We start from the raw sequence: 20,583 nt of genomic DNA, 5'->3' as shown, positions 1-20,583 counted from the left end.
ATACGATCCAGCTATATACACTGGAGAGGACAATCATGATGAAAATGATCGATATCTCAGCCGTGGCTTGTCTGGGGGGGGCTGCTACCAGTAGTATGTAAAACGTGGAGAGGATCGCAATGCTCCAAAGCTTCGATACGTGCACCGAAAACCTTTTAATAACCCGTTTTCCGATCGAAAAGGAATCCCGTCGCCATTTTCATCATCTCATATAAGATAAATGGTAGTTATATGAGGGTGTACACGTTCCAAGTTACTTCAAGTTGCAGCTTCTAAGTCTATCAAATTGATCATGTACCCTCGATTGAGTGGTAAACATGGACCCAGGGAAGAACCAACAACTCAAAAATAACGAGTTTATGCTTGATTACTAGTATATGAGCTAGAATGGCTTTACATCATGAAATAAGTAACTTTCTTATACGACAAGAGACAATAATAACATAAACATTACAGGATCAAGACCTGGATGATTTCTGGTCGAAATCTCCCAGGGCCTCTAGAATAAATCCAACGGTATCATTAGGTTTGCTTAGGAATGGACTGTGTGATGCATCCAAGGACTTGGTAGTGAAGTCTGCCCCTGCATCTCGTGCTGCTGCGACCATCATTTCCTGCACTTGGACAGGGATAGCTTGATCCCGAGTACACAAAAGGTACCATACGGGGACATCAGCCCAGCCAGCATAGACACTTTCCCGGTCCTTGAAGGAAGCGCTTGAATGCTTGAGTAGTCGACCCTTCCACTGCTGCGCATCCTCGGGGGAGATATCATTGTAGAAGAGGTCGATGGGTTCCCCATTATCGATCAACTCCCATCCATCAGGGCCGGAATGGTGGAAGGGAGTATCGAGATTGATAATGTCATATAGTGCAGTCTTGGAAGCAGGCGTGAAGGCACAAATCTGGACAATTCCCACAACTTTCCCGGAGCCAGGACCCAACTTGGAGGGGTCCTTTTGAGTGAAGCCTTTCACAGAGCTGCTTCCCACGCAGCCTCCGAATGAGTGATTGACAAGAACAACATTGTTGCCTTGTGTAGTCTCTGCCGCAATTAGATCTTGAACCTGACCAATGCTTCCTGCCAGAGATTGTACTGGTTCTTGCGTGCCACAGAACTCAAGCTGCGGGGCGAGACATCGATAACCTTGTTGCTGCAGTTGCGAGGTCACATTGCTCCAACAGGCTGGGCCGTGCCAGGCCCCATGGACGAAGATGAGAGTTGGTGCCGAGGACATGATGAGAGATGGACGATATGAACAGAGCAATGAATCCGAATGGGAGTCGAAACCGTGAGATTGGGAATCAAGCAGGTGCACGGCGCCCGCCTGTTCCGGTGGCCGTCCGGGGATTAGCTTTCAGGCCCCCCCACCCTAGGGCACTGCCCAGGTGTGAAAGGCAAAAGAAATTCAACTATGAGGACATCTAGTAGGTGGGTGTAGAATCTTTTGCCCTACTAATAGTGGGCAATTCCGAGTCGCCTCCGATATGACCAACTCCGCGTCGTAGACTCAGCCTGATTAGCGTCCATATATCGAACAAAACTTTCAGACACGTGAATCGAATGATATTATATGCATATTTATTTACTTTCCGTTCTCTGTCCCCTCGTAATGCGCGTAATGTACATATATGCAATAGATGAGTCCGCACCCAGGCAGCCATCAAGAAAAACAAAACGTATAGATACAGTCCAGAAAACGCCAAAAGAAAGCTAGAGTGAATTCAAGGCGCCAGTCAAATGCGTTCAAATGAGACTCCTAGAAAATTACTTAGGAGAAGAAATACTCGCTCTGGCGAATGCGCGAAACGTCCCAGGAGCCCTTGGTAGGAACATCACGGAATGACATGGGCAACCACAACCAAATCTCCGAGTACTTCTTGCTAATTTTCTTAGCGGGAGCACTTCCATCTTCGGCCTCGGCCATGGATCCAGATTCCGAGTCCATGAGTTCAATGTCTTCGAACAGACTCTGGATGGCTGGGTCGCTGTTGTCGACAGCCTTGGCACCTGGTCGGCGTTCGGCGACGGACAGATTCTCTGGAACATGGCCAACTTTGGTTTCTCCCAAGGAGCCAGACATGACAAGGTCCTCTTGGGTTCCGCCCATTTGCTCAAAGATACTAGCCGATGTGACCATCTCTTGGCCTTCGGCTCGTTGTGCTGGATCACTGGACCGCAGGAGAGTCTGTCGTCGGTGCTCGTCAAGCAACTCAACAATTTTCGAGTTTTTGGCCAGGCCTTGACGGCGTTCACGGATCTTCTTTCCGATCTTGCCGGTGACCTTCACCTTGCCTAGGAACAAGTTCTTGCCAAAACGAACTCGGAACTCTGCCGCAAGTCTCCCGATAATGTCATCCGAATGCATCTTCACGAACGCATCACGTAGAATGCTGTTCATATTGTCGATGTCACAGGCATGGGTCCAGAAAGAATCGTGAACAGCAGCAAAAGTGAGACCATTCTCATGGCATGCATTGGCAGAAAGCATCATGTGTGTGGCATCAAGAGAGTGAATGAAATTGGGAGGGAATGCCTGAAGCTGCTTGCGTTTTGAGACCACATCATTTGAGCTTGGATCCACAATGCTGAGGTCCTGGAGGGTAGTCGATACACGTCTCGCCTTTCGGGTGCGGTAGGGTTGAACAACTGGGAGGCCCAATGGGGTGGTCCAGATGACGGTCGAGCGGAATGATTTGCTTGGGTCGAGGTTTTTGGCATCCGTTTTCCCGGATTCACTAGGTAGCAAAGCCTGGTTCGCCAAGGATTCTATTTCGTCGGGTGTGAGCGACTGGGTGATTCGACTGGCGCAGTCACCCAGCCAGTACTGGATATCGTGAGCTCCATTGAACATCGTACCCAGGGCCTCGAAGATCTTCCGCGCAATGTACAGGGCAGCAGTCTTCTTGGTTTCACTTGGGAGTTCGGGATAGTGGTCCACAAGTTGCTTGCGAACCTGTCTCATAGCACCCATAAAGGTCACGCCATAAACATTGGTCATGACGGTCTGCTTCACAATCTTGCGAGAAATCCTTCCGTCGAGAACTTTGGCGATCTCAACGCCCCTAGCAGCATCTGCGGCTACTGCCTCCTTCACAAACTCGGAAACACCGGTGTAAACATCAGAGGGCCGATCAGAAGGTTCGAGGTTGACCTGCTTCGCACCGATGATATCACCACCAAGAGCAGCATAGTGCTGTAGACCGTTACAAGATCCATCTTGGTGGACTGGGAGACGGCACGGATACTCGGTTGGGTCGGAATAGCGCAAGGCATTTCGGAGTTCAATGCAAGCAGCGAGACACTGCCACGGATCATCTGCTTTAAGCCACCAACGTTTTCCATGCAGACCGTTGTCAGCCGAGTCAATGATAAGGTCGATGTTGTCCATTGCAAACTGCTCACGTTCTGACATACTAGCTTTGTCGAAGCCGGACAAGTTTGCGATTTGAATTTTCAACCAGCGCAGACCACTGACACCCAGGGGTTTAGCGTTGCTAAACATGAGTAGACCGCGCGAGTTGTCGGCTCCCATTTGATTGAGGTAAGGAGGTAATGGGTATGCTCGGCCTCGGAAATCCATGTTATGAGGGAGGTAGAACGTCTCGTCACGGAAAGAGCGAGCTACTTCGAGTTGAAAGTTTTGGAAGCATCGCACCGAATGGAATCCTGACCGCAAATTCTCGATCTCACGCATCCGCAGTTGCCATTCCTTCTCAGCAGCAGGACCAGCCCTGGAATCGGGTTTTTCTGGAGCGGCTAGATCGGGCTCGAGGGGTGCCAGTGTAGCAACTGGCTTGCCAGAATTCCATGCTTCTAGCATAACGTTGAATACATCACGGTTGATGACCCAACCTGTGCTACCGAGAACATCCAGGCCTTTCCGGATATCCTTTAGACCAGCCCCCTTCAATGCTGCCTCGATATACTTTGGTTGCAGATTTTCACCCGGTGTCGAACGAATCAAGTTGCTTTTGTAAACCATGTAGGCTCCTTCTTTCGATCCTGTCCACGGCTTCGGTTTGCACACCATGGGAAGATGACGGCCTAGAAGATCGGCCGGGGGCTCCTGTACTGCCATTTTGACAAGGGAAGGGTGCAGGTGAATAAGACCGGAGCGTTTTCCGTATGAAATTTGATAAGAGTGGTTGAATGCCGGTTGCATTGACCTCGTCGTTTTTTCGGTGTTCGGGTCGGTGGTTCGAACAGGAACTTTGGCGATTTCGAGAAGAAGACCCATCAAAACTGCGCCAATTCGAACCTGAACTCGAGGAGTCCAAGAAAGAGTCTCATTTTCGGTCAGCATTTTTTCACTGACAGCCTTCCACCGCGATCGACCATCCTTGCCCTTGCGGCCTGCGAGCATCTCCTTCAGCAACTTCATGCGGTGGGGGGTTGCATTTTCTTGCTCCTTCAGAACAGCTTGAGCAATCAACTCGTGCTGCGCTTCCTTGCCAATCGTTGAAGCAATTGAAGAGAGTTTGATACCCTTCTCCATGCCTCCACGGGTGAACGTAGACATGACAGAAATGATAGTCAAGGCAGCTAGCCGGTCACTGGTCATTGATTGCAAGAAAACGCAGTATTCCATGCGCCTTTTTTGTTCCTCGGTACGAATCGGCTTCCCTTCTTCTTCAGCGGCAAGTCTCAATTCTTCCTGGATTTTCAAGACAAGATTACCATGCCATTGGCTGATCACGGAATTGATATTTTTCTTTGCAGAAGCCACATCCACACCGGCTTGGGTCCTGGCCTCAAATTCCGCGCGCCAGCGATTCAAAGATGATTTGATGGTATCGGCCTCGAGTTGCTGTTGGCGCATTTTGTTTTGCAAATCGATTTTCTCTTCCTCGGTTCCTTTGAAATCTTCAGGGACGGTGAAACGGGTGCCATCCGTAAACATAGACATGGATTCTTTCAAAGAAGTTAAGCCCTGGCCCTTTTGTTCCGCCGCAAGTACTTCTGCAATATCATCAATGTTCTCGGTGGCGTTTTCTGCGGCAACTGGAAGGTCGAGTGTAGGTTCGGATAAGTCGGAAAAGCAAATCTACAGTAATAGCCTGGTTAGAATAGGGCCATCAAATGGCGTTATGGACCATAGATATGAACATACCCTAGACAGTTCACCAAGATCCAAATCCGTGAGAATTTCAACTGCAAGAAGATCCTCATGGAGGTCCACCTGTTTAGCAAAATTCCAGTACCGACGGACCGACCGATCCCGTTTCGGCCCATCCAACATTCGCAAGGCCATGCGAATCATAATCGCATATGTGGTCGCGTCCGGCTTCACACCTGCCGCGGGCAACTCACTTTCGAACCACCTTTGCAAGTTTATGATCATATGATGCTGTCGAGTTGTAATCATGTATGCAACCATTTCCTTCATGTAGCGATTATGAAGTGCGATGTTCTCAAGAGAGCCCATGGGGTGATAAGAAGCGAGTCGCGTGATCAAAGCAGCAGCCCGATCAAACCGGCCGACCTTGAGTGACATATCGAAGTTCGCAAGCATTTCATCCTCGTCGCCTCCCATACCCCGGATCTTCCGAAAAATCTTTGCTTCGGTTTGCGGAATCTGGTCGATGATAACCAAGGAGGAAGTATCAACCGCGGACAGGCGGTTCAGGGTGGCCTGGCTCATTGGCATGTAGGAGTTGTGATCGAAGGTAGTCGAGTCGGTAGCTGTGGCGAGGCTACGTTGTGACTGGAACGATGACCTTCGGCGGCGCTCGGGTGTCTGAGAGCTCTGTGGAATGGCGACTGGGCTTGGTCGAGTCGAGCTTGAATGGAGACGCAGCGTTGACGACGCGGCCAACGTTCGGTGGGCGCTGGCCCTCCGAAGATGGAAGAGCGCATTTTTCTGGCGAGCAACGCGCGACAACATGGCGAACAAGTATGTGATTATGAAGGGCTTTCGGGGTAGGTCGATAAAGAGGCGAGAGTGGAAAAGATTATTAGAAAAAAGATAGGGTATAGAAATCGAAATGAAAATGCAGAAATCGCAATGCAGCAGCCGGGGAAGGACGAAATGAAGGGTGGTAGATAAGGCGAACGGTGAAATCCCAGATTCCTTCAACCGACCTGCAGCCCTCAACCCGAGCGAAAAGAGGAAAGATCGATAAAGAAAGGAAAGGTTTTTGATGAAAGGGGATGGCGCGGAAAAAAAACCGACATGACCGGGGCGAGCGACGCGGAAGCACACGTGACCCTGCGAGCGGAGATCGGGGGGTGTCGCGCCGTGATTGGTTGGAACTTTCTACATTGTGTTGCCACTCAAAGATCGTCGATATGATTGATCTATTCAGTGTAATCTTCATTTTTACGGTAATCTCCATTGCTGGGTGGGATTAAGCAGGTATTTCAGCCGATGTATCCTGGTAGTGCTGGTACAAAGAGTGGTATTTTATACAATAACAGTATATTTAGCAAAAGAAGGCTTCATAATTTTTTACAGCTTCAGGTTCTTTCTGTTCGTGATAACAGTCACGGTCATACTTCATCCTCGCTATCAGATGGTCCCTCTCTTTGCTTCTGCCGATTTTGCTTCATGGCCCATCCTGTCATCTCAGGCCGTGCAGGATCAATACGCGGAGCACTCATCCCATCCAAATAGTTCTCGCTGTCGATAAAGGATTGGAGCTGCGGCAACTCTTCTGGGTTCTGGTGCATCATGTAGTTCTCATAGTTATACCAAGATTCCTCGGTCTGTGGAAATTAAGCGTTAGAGAAACCAGAACCGGACACTCGACCTTAGAGACGGAGCAGCAGACTTACCTCGGCGTCAACCCAGTCAAACTTCTTCCACTTCTCGTCTTGCATCCTCTTCAAGAGGTCCAGGTTGCCAACAAGCATTGCACCTCCGTCCTCCGCACCTTTAATTTTGACATCAACTGCTCGTGCTTCGGCCTCGGTCGGGCGATCTTCGTCATCCTTCTTGCCCTTGCCACCCCTGCCCTTGGGCAGCTCGTCCATCGCATCTAAATGGTGTAGTTGGGGGTGCAATTGAACAACTGCAGAAACCGGAGAAAGATGCAAATTTTCTGGGTAGCATTGTTAGTGATCTGTCGATTAAAAAAACCCCCGATAGCTGCGAGAACTCATTTGCAAAGAATCAACTCACTCCCTTTGAATGCGGCCAGCATGTGAACCGGATCACCCTCTTCCTGGGGCTTGATGCGACCACCAAGCGCCTGTGTTCGAACCAGTGCCGATGGGTCGATCATCTTTCTATTATCCAGCACCTCGACATCTGCGTTTGCTTCGGACTTGACTCGGCCACCTGCACTGGCCGATCCACCAGTACTAAAGCCGCCGGCCATTCCAAATGCGCCGCCATCTCGAGCAATCCGACTCTTTTTCATCGCATCGCCGTATTTGAGTCCTTTGTTCACGTCATAGGTGGTGCGGGTAAATATTGGGACATCAACTTCCACCAGACCGGTGTTCGGTTTCATGCGCAGAGCAGTCGGCTTTTGGCCCATTCGTTCATTGTAAGGGTGCTTGCCGGGTCGGTCAATGTATTGGAAGACGTAGCGAGAGACATCGGAGTCGGTCAGGAAGACGTCGTACGAGGCGACGACAGGATCATCTTCGATGGAACTCATAGCGGGTGAAGTATTCTGGCGCAAGATTAGTTGAGTCGTGAAGCTGGTCAGTACCAGAACAGAAAAAAATAGAAAATTCCAGAGCTCAAGGAAGAATGGTAGTGGTTCCGCACTCCCCTCTTTTTTTCTGTCGCGGGTTATCAGCAATGACCGGCAGAATCCTGCATACCACACCGGGTCATACCGCCCTGGCCCCTGGTTAAAAAAAACAATCCCACACACCCTTAGGGGAACCGAGAGTCATGCCGTGGGGAGTAACCGGTCCTCCCTCCCATCCTTGCATGCTCTCAACATTGAGTTTATCTCAATGCCTTCCTAGCGTGAGAGACGCACCCCCCTGTTCAATCCCTTCAATCTCCATTGTATTGAGGCCGCTACTCGATTCCATCCGAGGAAGCTGCCAAGATCATCATGATAGTAATGCCAATGGGAACCTAACCATCCATGAATACATACGAGTACTACTACTATGAACAGCCCTGGAGGTATCATCTACCCCGAGTCCGTAGTTTGGGCCGCAACACTGCGAGTCACCGGTGGCATATGGCTATGTTCTTGAGATCTTTCAGACCTAACTAAGCTCAATCTACAACCTAAATACTTTAATATCCGTCTTACATTTGTTTTTGGGGGATTTTGGGCTTGTCTGGTAAGGGATAGATCGGAATCGACTCCTCTGGTTATTCATGTATGGCGTAACATGACCGTCGAGGTATCAAAACTATTTTGACTAATTTCCAAGGAACGGAAAACATCAAAATTGCCTAATGGCTGAAAAGAATAATGTTCACAGCCAAGCCAAACATTGACCTCTATCCCAGCTTCATCAGCATCACGCGCAAGCGATGTTGGCAGCTCCCAACGTCCAGACTCCAGACACACATCGTTCTCGCTGTCATATATCTGCTCATCGGTAAGAACGGTCACCTTGTGCAATTTCGGGAAACGGCGCTTCTTGTCTCTGACGAGTATATCAAGGAAATGATCGTAGGGCGGCCCCTCGTCTGATTCTTGCAAGAACGTCGTGAGGTCCGTGTCATCATACCATACCTGCAAAACCTCAAGGTTAGGAGGCAAACGTGCTGAGATCCCATCTGAGCCATCCCAACCACAAAGAAAAACGTGAAAAATGCGCAGGACTTTCAAGGCCGAAAAATCCCCCCAATTTAATGGCTGGTCCCTCGAATAACCCTTCATGTTCCAGGCGAGGTCTTGTCATGACTAGTTCCTCCAGGGTTTCCTTTTGTGGCTGCAGCGTTCGAACAAAGGCCTCACATGACCATTCTTTCATGGGTTGATCTTCAATATGACCACCCCACTCTCCCTGTTCGGCGTCATAGGAGAGTGTCTTTAAAGCCTTTGGCCAGCTCAGCACGGCTGCCAGAGCCTCTTCTTGTGCACCACAACTGATCAATCTCAGATGTTCCACCGCGGAGGTACCAACGTGTGCGTTGTCTTCGAACTCAAGTTCTTCCCAGTCCTTGAATTCAGAAATGGTGAGATCCTTCAGGTAAGGATACCAAAATAGATCACTGACATCATACATGGTGCTAGGCGTAACGCAAGGAACCATCGCTGTAATGATAAGGTTCTGCAAGCTGGGAGTGTTCCCTAGGCTCCATTTAAGCTGGTCAAATGGTCTTTTCTCGTTCCAGCGTAACCACTTGCGTACAGAGATATCACGGTAGAGGATTGGCTGAAGAAGAGCTTTGAATTGTCGCGAAGTGAGGAGAAGGGAGTGCAGGTCCTTCACTTGAGGCGGCTGATCATGTTCGAAGACAGTCTGGCGATATGCATCACTGAACCAGTAAAAGGGCATCAGGATGCCCTTTTCATGCGATTGTGTTTGTAAATACCCAACGATCATCAGAATAACCTCGCTGGGCAGGTCTAGTAGCCCTGTCATCTTGTCGGTCTTTTTTGGAGTCGGCAACAATCCCCAGTTAGGCGTTTTGATCAAGGCTAGGGCGGCATGTAGATAATGGGCCATGACCGAGGATCATTGATCGAGGTGGCATTCAAGTTTCTGCTGCTTATATGGCCACCGGCTGAGAATCTGGGGGGGGGCTTCCAACCTTAAAAGGTTGGGAATTGCCTAGGCTTCCAGCTCAGGCAGCGACCCGTTCGTGGAGGCTAGCTATATCGAGATTAGGGCGCCGCTATGATAGCGAGTCACAAAGCAACAGATCAGTTATTTTCGTTCTTTGGGTAGATGGCGGTTGAATCTTTCAATAAAATTCTCAGAATATCGCATCTCGAAAATACTCATATTTGAAATCTTGGGTTGTATTATTCAAGTAATCTTTTGGTCTCCTCGGTGGGAGTGGGGGAATCTTATTATGTACATTTTTGGGCATTCATCAAGAAAGTTGAGCCATTCAGTTTCTTTCCAGTTCTTCTTCAGGTTCCACAGCGCAGGATTCCTGTGCTGGCTCAAAGAAAGGAGCGAATTTGCTCTTCATTCTCAATTTTTTGCCAAAGAAGTAGAATCCAATCGGAATCGGAACCAGAAGAGCGGCGACGCAGCCAAGCAGCGTAGACGCCCATTGGATACCCATACCGTTAAACATTTGACGAGAGAAAAGGGGAAGGCTGCCGCGACCATTGAACGGCAGAATGTATTAGCTGCGATAGCAGATGCGGCACTGTTTGAAGGTTAGATCGGAGGCAAAATACGGGGGTGGGGGCAGATTTAGAGTCAACTTACAACATAAGATAAGTGTCGATCAGGTAGTTGAACAATTGGATAAATATGATCAAAAGACCAAAGCCGGTAAACAAACCGCTCAATGTAGGTACGATCCAGTGGATGGTACCGTTGAATCCTGTCCAGCCGAACCAGAAAAGCCCGGCAGCGAACATAGCACCGGCGACCATCACCGGCGGAAGACGCCATTCAGGAACCGGGACATTTCCATTCTTTTCCAGCTTCTTGACATAAGCTGGGGCAGTCAAAATGATGTATGCTGCAGCGAGAAACAGGCCGACAACCATTCCGAATAATGGCAAGCCACCGACACCGGCATTCATACCGTATACCTGCTGGAAGACAAGAGTGTAGGCTGTCAAGAAGCAGTACAGAAGCCCATAGATGAAGCTGAGGTAGATTGTCACTGCCAGGATCAAGGGCTCGTAGAAAAGCAGTTTAAGCGGACGAGAGAAGTTGTTGATGACCAGTTCTTTGAAATCAACCTCGATTTCCTCTTGCTTGGCGTGGATTCCCCAATTCTTCGTGCGACGGCGCAACTCTGCGGCCTTTTCAACAAGAACGACAGGTGGGTAGGACTCCTTTAGGAAGAAAAGATTCATCAGGAATGCAGCGTAGCCCATGAAAGCAGGAATGTAGGCGGTCCAGCGCCAACCAAGGTAAGACATGTTGATGAATCCTCCAATAAAGGGGGCAATGAGGGGGCCCAAGAAGACTGTGCCGGAGAAACAAGCGATTGCGACACCACGAGTTCGGTTGTTGAAGATGTCGGAGAAAATGGCTGCCACGACGGCCAATGGCGAACTGCCGAAGATACCACAGAAGAAGCGGCAAATCATAAGAGTTTGTACATCTTTGGATACTGCAACGGCAGTGTTGAAAATTCCAAACCCAAGCATGGCGAACACGATTCCTGGACGACGGCCTTTGAGCTCAGATAGCGGTGCCCAGATGAGTGGCCCAGACGCGTATCCGACGATGTATAGCGAACTTGACAGGACGGAGACTTCGAGGCTAATACCGAAAAATTTTGAGACATTTTGAGATGAGGAGCTAAAGACGGCAGAGTCGAAAGTTGAACAAATACTTGTGAAGGCGAGCATGGCACCAATGTATACCCTAAGCGGAATGTTAGATACCATCTTCCAGCGGACAGAGCTTCATGACTTACTTTGTCCAAAGCGGCCAATTCTGTGGATACAGGGGATCATCTGGACCATCGAATTCCACAACGTAGTCATCACGATTCGGTAGCTGCGGGGGGTAGGGCTTGCCAGCGCCGAAAGCCGGCAGAGGTGTTTTTGAAGCTCTCGATTTGACGCTTTCACCAACCGTAAGCTGATGTTGAAGTCGCTGGGTTTCGATTCGGCTGAGTGCTTGAGAAGTTGTCGATCGTCGGCGCTCCAGATCCACCTCTGTGTTGCGCGATTGCAGTCTGTGGACATATGGATCGTACTCGACTGAACTGCTTGAGCCAGACGATGAGCCGGTAGTGCCTGATGTCGTGGGTCGATCTGCCTCCGCTGAAGCACTATACTTTTCCTCGCCCCAGTTTGAGACATCGGCTTCGGCCTGCTGGAGCTCTTCGTCGGTCCTATTCATGGTGGGCCGACAGATCTTCTGATTGTCCTAGAGCTTAATTAATGGCCCCGGGGCCGTGGTGATGTGGGCGTGTTTTTTTTTTTGTGACTCAACAGCACTGATAGCGGATGGACCTGAATGAAGAAGGGGAAGTGAGATTCCGCAGGTGGCGGCGATCTACTAATATAAACAGAACTTGCCCTGGAGGTGGCCATAAAAGTGAAAATGGAGCTAAAGAGGCCGAGTTAACCGTCCAGACCCACCTCCCGACGGCTTCACCTTGGGAGCCTAAGTGCCGAGCTTCGTGAGGCCTTAATAGGGGGTCAGTAAGATTCTTATTTTATTTTAATTCTATTATTTTCTAGACAAAGATAAGTTACCAGTGATTTGACTTTTCTCTCTATACGTACCTATGTTCTTCTGGTATTGTCCTGGTGGCCGATGCTTCTCCAGGTGAAGTAATCATGTCAGCATTCCTGGCTGCAACCTCGTCAAAGCCATGATGTTCTGGGACGGTGGGTCCGATTTTACTAGTGGGAAAATATGTGCACGCGGAGCAAAATTGATGTCATTCATTCGATGTCATGAATCAGTGGCCCCAGGTGGGGCTATTAATAATTTTACGCCGAGTCCAAAGAGCGTGAGCTCGGTGGCGATGCTAAATGCGGCCCCCTAGGAACGGCCGCGCCGAAAAAATCTGGAACACGAGGGTGCAAATCTCGGAATCTATGAGTGCGAACTTCCGAGACTCTGCGTCGCAACGGTACCTGTGCAGGAGAACAGTGGGGACATCAGTACAAGCATTGACGGGATCTTGAGGAATCTTGGGTCCAAACACCGGCTATCTCGGTACATAGTTAAGATCTGGATACTACTACTGGTACAGTACTACTAGTAGTTACGATGTGGTTTTCAAGTTGAGTGGAATCCAGATTGCTCCCCCGCCAATTTCGATTACTTCTTTTCTGTTTGTTCTATATTCTTAAACAACGAGAAAAGCATACGATTTTTTTTGAACTAGGTATAACTACCAAGCTACTAGTGATTACTATTGCTTACTAGTAAAAGAGAAATACGGAGAATAAGCCCAGTATTCACATCCCACACCTCTCTTTCGATACAAAAAGCAGCATGTTATCCTATACTAGTAATACCCTGGGACACATGGAGGTCACACACCACGATCAACAAATGAGGATCCAGCTTGAACCTGGCCAGTGCTCATTCCAACTGCGGAGTGTTGACTGACATATAGACAACAATTCGATATTGCTGCCCCAGATACTAATTTTTCCGCCTTCAATTAACAGGAAGTTTATGCTTTGACGGTAGCCAATCGCTTATAATTGATCTCCTTGGTCCTTCTAAACTAAAGCTTAGCAGTCACTGACATGATAGTCATGACGATGAGGATGAGGGGCTAGGTAGATCCTACTGGGATATCATAGGCTAGCGTCTATATCCTTGTCTGATTGAGATCTTTATTTATCTTCAATGTGTACTAGGGTATGCATGTGAGAAAATAAAGGCATCGGTTGCAGGACTGGACGAATCAGGCAGAGCGAACCAGGGGTCCCTAATGCGGGCTGACAGATCCAGACCCTCCAACGCCCCCCTCAAACACCCCCAAGAAGCCGCCGCTTATTTGGCAGCCCAATAAACCCTCTCGTATTCGAGAATTCGCCATCAGAATTACGATATGATCTTGCTCACATCAACTTGACCGACTTCTTCTCCGGGATTTGGCGGGCCGGGATCCGTTCACTGCTTGCTACTCGCCGGGCTTTGCTACATTCAAAAGCCTTCTCACTGACTCACACACACGCCTTATATTTCTCTATATTCACTATCGTACTTGATCCCTCCATCTTCATGAAATATTGCCAAGGTTCACTGTCCCGAATTTCCGTCAATTGATCATGAAGCTAGGGAAATTTTACCCTAGGGCCCGCCAACAGCGGCCCAGCATTCATGATCCCGCTGTTCGGCCGCGTCGCCTCGCGCTACTGAAGGCCGCGACAAGCAATCTGCTCCTGCTGCAATTTCTCTTTCTCAGGACTCTTCTGTTATCTCTTCGGGTCTCTCTTCCAGCAGACCGGGCACATCCACAACATCAACGTCTTGTTCGTCGACTATGATGGCGGGGCCATTGGCAATGCTGTGCGCAGCGCATACACTCAAATGGCGAGCACCGGCTTTCCGACCCTGGTTGAGCGACCTGCTCTCTTATACCCAGATCCCACCAGCATTCGTGGTGCTGTTTGTGATATCGACTATTGGGCAGCTCTATACGTCACCTCCAACGCTTCGAATCTTTTGTCTGCTGCAGTTGCAGGCGGATCGGCAGCTGCCTCCTACAACAAAAGTGGTGTGATGACTATGGTTTGGAACGAGGCGCGCTATCCCACAGTTGTTGACTCTGCCGTATCCGATAATCTAAAGGCTTTGTCGGAAGCTGCAAGAGTCGCGTATACGCAAGCGGATGGCAAGCAAATCATCCCGACATTGAACACATCTGACTCCGCTGCCTTGGCTGCTTTTTCGAATCCATGGGTTTTATCCTCGGTAAACCTACAAGCAACAACACAAGGATCCCGATTGATCTATAATACGCTGACCATCATTCTAATCTTAATCCAGGAATTCTTCTTCCTGGGTTATGTGAATGGTCTGTACCAACAATTCCAACTTTACACCTCGCTCCACCCGCATCGAATTGCCATTGTGCGCCAGATGATTTCGGGAACTTACACCTTCATTGGCTCTTTATGTACCACCGGCGCTATCTGGGCATTCCGCCACGGCTGGAATGTTGGTGGTAGCCAATTTGTCATAACGTGGATGGCCTTGTGGCTTTTTGCCCACTTGAACTTCCTTGTTCTGGATGTTTTCACGATTTGGCTGTCACCTCCATATGTGCCTATGGCGTTGATATTCTGGATTGTGTCGAACGTCACATCTATTCTTCTCCCTTTTGAGCTCTCGCCCGCCTTTTACCGTGTGGGCTACGCTCTACCGGCACACAGCATTTTCAATGTCCTGGTCGACATCTGGTCAAGGGGGTGCAATCCGCAGCTCTACTACGCACTTCCCGTTCTCTTCGTCTATGAAGTTGTCGGCCTGATACTTAGTACCGTCGGCGTCTACAGAAGGTCACACTACGCCATGATCAAACAGGATGTGGATGAAAAGGCTATGCAAGCTCGCATCGAAGCTCTGGTCCTTGAGCAACAGCCTCAGTTTCATACTGATGAGCCGGGTCAGGGTGAGGAACTAGAGACCTCGGAAAGCGACCAAGAGGCTGGAGGGGCACCTAGGCAGAGGAGGGGAACTACGGCGACTCAACCAGATGAAGAACTCATGGAGATAATCCGGCGGGAAATGTCACGATCAAAAGCTGAGGGAGTCCCGACCAGCCGCGACAGTACTGGACCTTGTTTCAACCTCCCTTTTAAGGAAAAGGAGTAATCGCTGCGCAAACTTGAACTTGAGTGTTTCCAAAATTGTCGCCAATACTGGATCATGGTATAACTATTTACTAGTACTACTATGCACTATGCAGTTACTTCATGGCGGAGATGGCCCCACACAAGATGTACCATACACCTGGAATCGCGTCATATTGTACAACATGTAGATAATAAATTGTGGTGATTCTAAATTGTTCAACTCTATAGACTACAATAGATCATGAGATAATTCTTGTTTTATTTCATAATTTCCCTACTAAAGTGTAGCACAATTATGCAGATGTATTCGATCGAAATGCGGCAGCGATCGACAAGGCGGATCTGCCCGGAAAGCGTCTGCGCCCCTGGACCACTTGGCATCCCATAATCTCCCAGGTCCCAGCCATCTCTCCCTCCTACTCTTTGACAACTTCAAGTTGGACCTGGAATCGTGGCACACCCTTTTATCGACATTCTTCCTTCACTATGGGGTTCTCATCCCGTTTCCTCCGCATTCCGCGGCCAGAGGTAGGCCCGCTCCCCCCTGATTCTTCACTTCCACGCCCAACGCCCGCTGACTCGTGACTTTCGCAGACCTTTCTCTATGTGATGAGCCTGGAGACAGGCGCGTCTCTCATCACCCTCTCGCTACTACTGAACAAGATCAGTGGCCTGTATGGCCTGCTCGCCCTTCTGACCGGCTATCACCTCTCCCCCGTGCAGCTTTCCATGTATCTGTATTCCCTGGTCGCCCTCGCCATCGCCGCTTTACTTTTCCCCCACATCCGCAAACAGTCGCCTCTCGAGTGTCTCGGTCTCGCTTGGCTCTATCTCTTGGACAGCCTCATCAACGCCGCCTATACCGCTGCCTTTGGTGTCACTTGGTTCTTGGTCGTGTCGCAAAATATGGACGGTGGCAAGGTCTCCGGTCCGGGCAGCGAGACCATTGCACAAACCGCCGGTTTCACCAGCCCCAAGTACGATGCAGCCTACGTCGAAATTCAGCACACCAGTGACGGTAACGAGTTTATCGCACACCCTCCTCGTAGTGCCGAGCACCTCAGCAACGCCGTCGCTCAGCCAGAAAGCTTCCAGAGCATCATTTTCATCGCCCTTCTCTGGGCCATGCGTGTCTACTTTGTCCTTGTGATGCTCGCCTTCGCCCGCCAAACTCTCCGTCTCTGGGTCGCCGTTCCCAAGCACACTTCGCTCCCCACCCACAGCCGCAATGTCTCAATGGCAAGTGTAGCCGATATTGACCGTGAACCCTTTTCTGCCTACAGCCCCGACGGACAGGGTTGGAAAGGAAAGCTTGGTCGCGTCATGGTCGGCATCGGTCATAGCTATTGGCTGGGTGAAGAAGAGGATGGTAACTGGCTCAGCGGCATCAACCAAAAGTTCCGCAGCCGAAGCAACAACGTCGAACTACCTGGACCTCTGGAACGCGAACGCAGACGCCGCTCGGGCACCGGCCCTCCACAACCCTCCCAATCGGTTGTCCGCTCTGGTCTCATGCAACAGCCAATCCACGAACACCCGGGAACCAACGTCAAGATGCAGGACTGGGGCGAGACTCGATAAATCATTATTGTGCGGTTTTCGTGGCGGTGGCCCAGGCCAAGCGCTATCTCTGCCTTCTCGGGTCACTCTTTTCACCGCACACCGTGTTGCGGAATCGCTCTCGGCTAGCAACTCACTGGGTTGCTTTTCACCAGCTGTAGACTGAGGCCTGGCACCAACGCGTTTTACGACCCCATGGACACAATCCTTTATGGCTCTTGTGTCTGTTCCATCGTTTCATCGGATGACCGGAACGCGATGAACCATCCGCTGCGAGCTTACATCCCCGATTGTTACCTCCTTGAGATGACGCCCTAAAAATGGCATCTCCCTAGGCCCAACATTTAGGCACCGTATCAGGTTCAACCCTTTTCGTGTGTATCGATTGATAACAAACTTTGACGATATACACTGACCAGAACCACTGTGGCGTTCATCTAAACGAACATGGCTCCATAGGCGAATCCGCCATTATGTCTTTCATGTGCATTTGCTATCTTCCGGCGTCAGGACTTGTATATTGCTTTCTATATGGGGTTGAGGTCTTACTATTATGGCGCCTTGGGATGGACATGACAACGGTTTCAAAATACTCCACCATTGTACACACTTGCTTATATACCACACATGCATACTTTGATGATTATCAACTTGAAATTTTCATTCGATCCATATCCCCACGTACGGAGTAGAGCATCCACCCTCTCGTCCAATTTTCAAGCCCGAATCCACCCAAGAAAGCCGCAGGCCCGCAGGTGCTGCGATCTACGATGGTAGTGACGCGCGTGTGCAGGGGTGCATAACGATCCAAATAAACTCTTGGGTGCCAGTGGCGTCCCGGCATCTGATCGACCCCTTTTTGAGTGATATTTTGACCTATGAGGGAGCCTAAACCAAGAAACAATGCCCAATTGATACCCGACATCAGAAAATGTTTCCCCGAATAACGCCCGACTGGGGCCATCTCTAGCTCGAAAAGGTAATTCTTCGTCAAAAGTTTAAATTAGTGTACCCGGCACTCTCGGCGGGTGGCGGAGCGCCTGTCAAGCTTCCCGAGGATATGGATCGAGTTACTTTTAGTATCTCTTTGATAAGACTTATACTCCAACTCGTTGCCCCTTACCCCCGTGACTCAACCCCTTAGACCAAGATGACTGAGGACTATCAATCCTTTCGAACTGCTGGTGGGTGGTTACAGATTCTCCTTTATGATATCTCTTATGGCCAGATATTAAAGATTCTAGGATTCTACGGGGTTTTTCACGATACCAACCTTGGAAGGGCTGAGTGCACCTCGGTTGAAAAAAAGCGACTGCAGATCGATTCATATTTATACCCAATGCTCAAGGTATGACGCGAAGCTAGATATCGACGATCCGCTCTCGGTCTAAATCGATTCCCAGATGTTCACCATTCAATTTGATGCGGCCGGTATCTACAAGGTCGGCACTCGGACTCAGCAATTCCACGTCTCCTTCGAGGAAATGATGTCCTTCACCGGCGGCATAATTGGTCTCCTGGAGTACGGACTGGCCTGGAAAGTCTTGAAAGGGTCAATAGGCAGAACTCGACATCGATTATGGCATCACCCCGGCTCATCAATCGACACACAGCCCGCCATCTGGATCGATAACTCCGGACCTGTTTTATACGAGCTTCGTCACGGCTTGGAGTACATACGCATCTGTCCGGAAGAACTTGAGACGTCTCGGCTCGGCAAAGCTATCAAGTTATACTGGGATGGTGGGATGACCGGCTTGAAAACGTCCTGGGTTGTCAGAATGGTCATCGAGGCTTTCTTCGTTGGCCTTTCGAGGAACCTGTTGCGGCGACTGAAGAAACGGTCCTTTTGATGGGAGGTTCTTTTGTTTGGACCCGACAACACAAATCAACACCCGGATACATTTACTCCTTTATGGCCCGATAGGCACCAGGCCGAAGACCTGGATGCCGAACAAGATCTGGACGAATACACTTCTTGGTAATCCCAACGCCAAACAGATGATATCACCATGGCAAACTCGCAACCCTTTCACTGCGTCGTCGGATTGACATACCAGTCAAGACCATCCGATTCTGACTACGAGACCGTCAATTTCAGCCTTTGGCTATCCAAAACCGTGACCGAATCGAGTGACGGAGAAAGGTTTTATATCGAACCCCGAAATCAGGGGCTAAGTGATAGATCAATCGAACAAGAAGACAAAAATAATCGACCTACCCAGGAGAGGAGGATCAGAACACATTGAGTGGCAGATGGCGGAATAACTGGAAGCTTTCAGCTTTCCAAGGTTCGGCAATGCTATTACTGCCCAGGTGTGAGGCTTTGCTTATTTTCTACATGGCCCAGTGCCTTTCTCCCGTTATATATTCTGTTATTCTACGAGGTGCTCAAGTCACATGGTTTGATCCATACTAGGTATAATTCAACAATGCGGCTGCCGAAATATAAATTCTGCAGTGGAAGCTACCGCCAAGATCAGTTCGTAATTAGGACCTTCATTAAATTGATCACATTCTAAATATTCAGTATTTCACTTGCAGTCGCACTTATTAATGCGTTCATCTGATCAATGCTCCTTTCAATAGAAAATTTCAGGTAGCTTTGCAATAATTTTGGGAGCTTCTGAATTTGTGGCCTTCAATTTTCTCTCAGGGGTTCGGACTTGCATGGATTCTCCACCAGGACCAGTACGTCTGTGGTAATATTCAACTTTGAAGCCTGTGACATCATAATTAAGGGTTTTACTGTCTATTAAATATAATTCTGATTGTGATGCTACTACTAGTACTAGTACTACTCCAGGGCTTCACCTTGAGCTTTGGAAGTTTTAAGTTTGGGAGCAGGACTCGGATATTATATATCTCGCATTATTACCTGGGCATACTACTGTTAGTAGTAGTACGGGCGCTCTTCAACTTGAAGTTCATTTTCAAGTTTCAAGGTTGTCAGGTTCAAGTAATACTAGTAATATGCTCTCCGAACATCATAGAGGCACTCTTTCAATAATACTCCAGGGCTTCTCAGCCTGAGGGTTTGCAGTATACTACCAGTCAATTGCGTTGCTCATACCCTCTCCCTTTTGACTAGTATAGTATACCCCTTCCCAAGGTTACTAATACTTTGTAGGCATTAATAATAGTGGGTGCGGAAATACTATATTGCTCAAATACGGTATCTAATAAAATACAGATCCAATTCAGAATTCCTTTGGAATATTGGTAAAGTCGATTTCCAAGGTTATCTGGCCGATTTATATCACTGACAATATCGGACTTCATGCCATGAAAAATGCCAGGATTACCAGGGAACCGAAGCAGGGGATATTGGGGCCCAAGACGCACGCCAGAGCGTTTGGCCCATTGCACACATGGGCAGGTTTTGTCAGTCAACGCCTATGTCTAGGTCCTTCTGGCTCAGATAGTTTCTGATCCACGGTTATTCCATTCATTCTTCTCCTCTAGTAGGAAATGATACCAGTAGCTCATTGAGCGTAGCTTACTTTAAATAACCTTTATGTTTGCCAGCCTAAATATTCTACAGTGATAAAATCTTGGGCTGAAGAATGTGAATTGTTTGATTACCCGGTGGTTTTTGCAACAGTGATATAGCATTTATATCGATAAACGTATCTATGGTTCGACTGGCCCAGTGGTTAAGGCGCCCGTCTTACACAC

At 49.0% G+C, this 20,583-nt stretch overlaps 8 protein-coding genes across 8 annotated transcripts; 3 read left to right on the top strand and 5 right to left on the bottom strand.

Annotated features, from left to right (window-relative positions):
- Nucleotides 1–458: 458 nt before the first annotated feature.
- N7533_004533 (alpha/beta hydrolase) lies at nucleotides 459–1,238 on the bottom strand (the record flags this gene model as incomplete). Its single annotated transcript, XM_057101183.1, has 1 exon — nucleotides 459–1,238. The coding sequence occupies one exon, from the start codon at nucleotides 1,236–1,238 to the stop codon at nucleotides 459–461; it is 780 nt and encodes a 259-aa protein (XP_056960813.1).
- A 534-nt stretch (nucleotides 1,239–1,772) lies between these two features.
- On the bottom strand, nucleotides 1,773–5,888 carry N7533_004532 (DNA-directed RNA polymerase; the record flags this gene model as incomplete). Its single annotated transcript, XM_057101182.1, has 2 exons — nucleotides 1,773–5,048; nucleotides 5,115–5,888. The coding sequence occupies 2 exons, from the start codon at nucleotides 5,886–5,888 to the stop codon at nucleotides 1,773–1,775; spliced, it is 4,050 nt and encodes a 1,349-aa protein (XP_056960812.1).
- Nucleotides 5,889–6,493: 605 nt separating this feature from the next.
- Nucleotides 6,494–7,608, bottom strand: N7533_004531 (uncharacterized protein; the record flags this gene model as incomplete). Its single annotated transcript, XM_057101181.1, has 3 exons — nucleotides 6,494–6,709; nucleotides 6,779–7,044; nucleotides 7,125–7,608. 3 exons carry the CDS (start codon nucleotides 7,606–7,608, stop codon nucleotides 6,494–6,496), a joined length of 966 nt encoding a protein of 321 aa, XP_056960811.1.
- Nucleotides 7,609–8,674: 1,066 nt separating this feature from the next.
- N7533_004530 (uncharacterized protein) lies at nucleotides 8,675–9,514 on the bottom strand (the record flags this gene model as incomplete). Its single annotated transcript, XM_057101180.1, has 1 exon — nucleotides 8,675–9,514. The coding sequence occupies one exon, from the start codon at nucleotides 9,512–9,514 to the stop codon at nucleotides 8,675–8,677; it is 840 nt and encodes a 279-aa protein (XP_056960810.1).
- A 558-nt stretch (nucleotides 9,515–10,072) lies between these two features.
- Nucleotides 10,073–11,917, bottom strand: N7533_004529 (MFS transporter; the record flags this gene model as incomplete). Its single annotated transcript, XM_057101179.1, has 3 exons — nucleotides 10,073–10,253; nucleotides 10,316–11,434; nucleotides 11,487–11,917. 3 exons carry the CDS (start codon nucleotides 11,915–11,917, stop codon nucleotides 10,073–10,075), a joined length of 1,731 nt encoding a protein of 576 aa, XP_056960809.1.
- Nucleotides 11,918–13,815: 1,898 nt separating this feature from the next.
- Nucleotides 13,816–15,364, top strand: N7533_004528 (SNG1 family protein; the record flags this gene model as incomplete). Its single annotated transcript, XM_057101178.1, is given in 2 exon segments — nucleotides 13,816–13,974; nucleotides 13,988–15,364. The coding sequence occupies 2 exon segments, from the start codon at nucleotides 13,816–13,818 to the stop codon at nucleotides 15,362–15,364; spliced, it is 1,536 nt and encodes a 511-aa protein (XP_056960808.1).
- Nucleotides 15,365–15,831: 467 nt separating this feature from the next.
- Nucleotides 15,832–16,926, top strand: N7533_004527 (inositol phosphorylceramide synthase regulatory subunit KEI1; the record flags this gene model as incomplete). Its single annotated transcript, XM_057101177.1, has 2 exons — nucleotides 15,832–15,873; nucleotides 15,940–16,926. 2 exons carry the CDS (start codon nucleotides 15,832–15,834, stop codon nucleotides 16,924–16,926), a joined length of 1,029 nt encoding a protein of 342 aa, XP_056960807.1.
- A 1,382-nt stretch (nucleotides 16,927–18,308) lies between these two features.
- On the top strand, nucleotides 18,309–18,758 carry N7533_004526 (uncharacterized protein; the record flags this gene model as incomplete). The annotated part of the gene is made up of 1 exon (XM_057101176.1): nucleotides 18,309–18,758. The coding sequence occupies one exon, from the start codon at nucleotides 18,309–18,311 to the stop codon at nucleotides 18,756–18,758; it is 450 nt and encodes a 149-aa protein (XP_056960806.1).
- Nucleotides 18,759–20,583: the final 1,825 nt, after the last annotated feature.

The sequence above is a fragment of the Penicillium manginii genome (genome assembly GCF_028828005.1).
Source record: "Penicillium manginii strain IBT 31320 chromosome Unknown utg000004l:1.0-7231830.0:1.0-7236170.0, whole genome shotgun sequence".
Lineage (NCBI taxonomy): Eukaryota > Fungi > Ascomycota > Eurotiomycetes > Eurotiales > Aspergillaceae > Penicillium > Penicillium manginii.
Note: the sequence above shows the minus strand (reverse complement) of the source record. Positions and strands in the feature narration are given on the sequence as shown.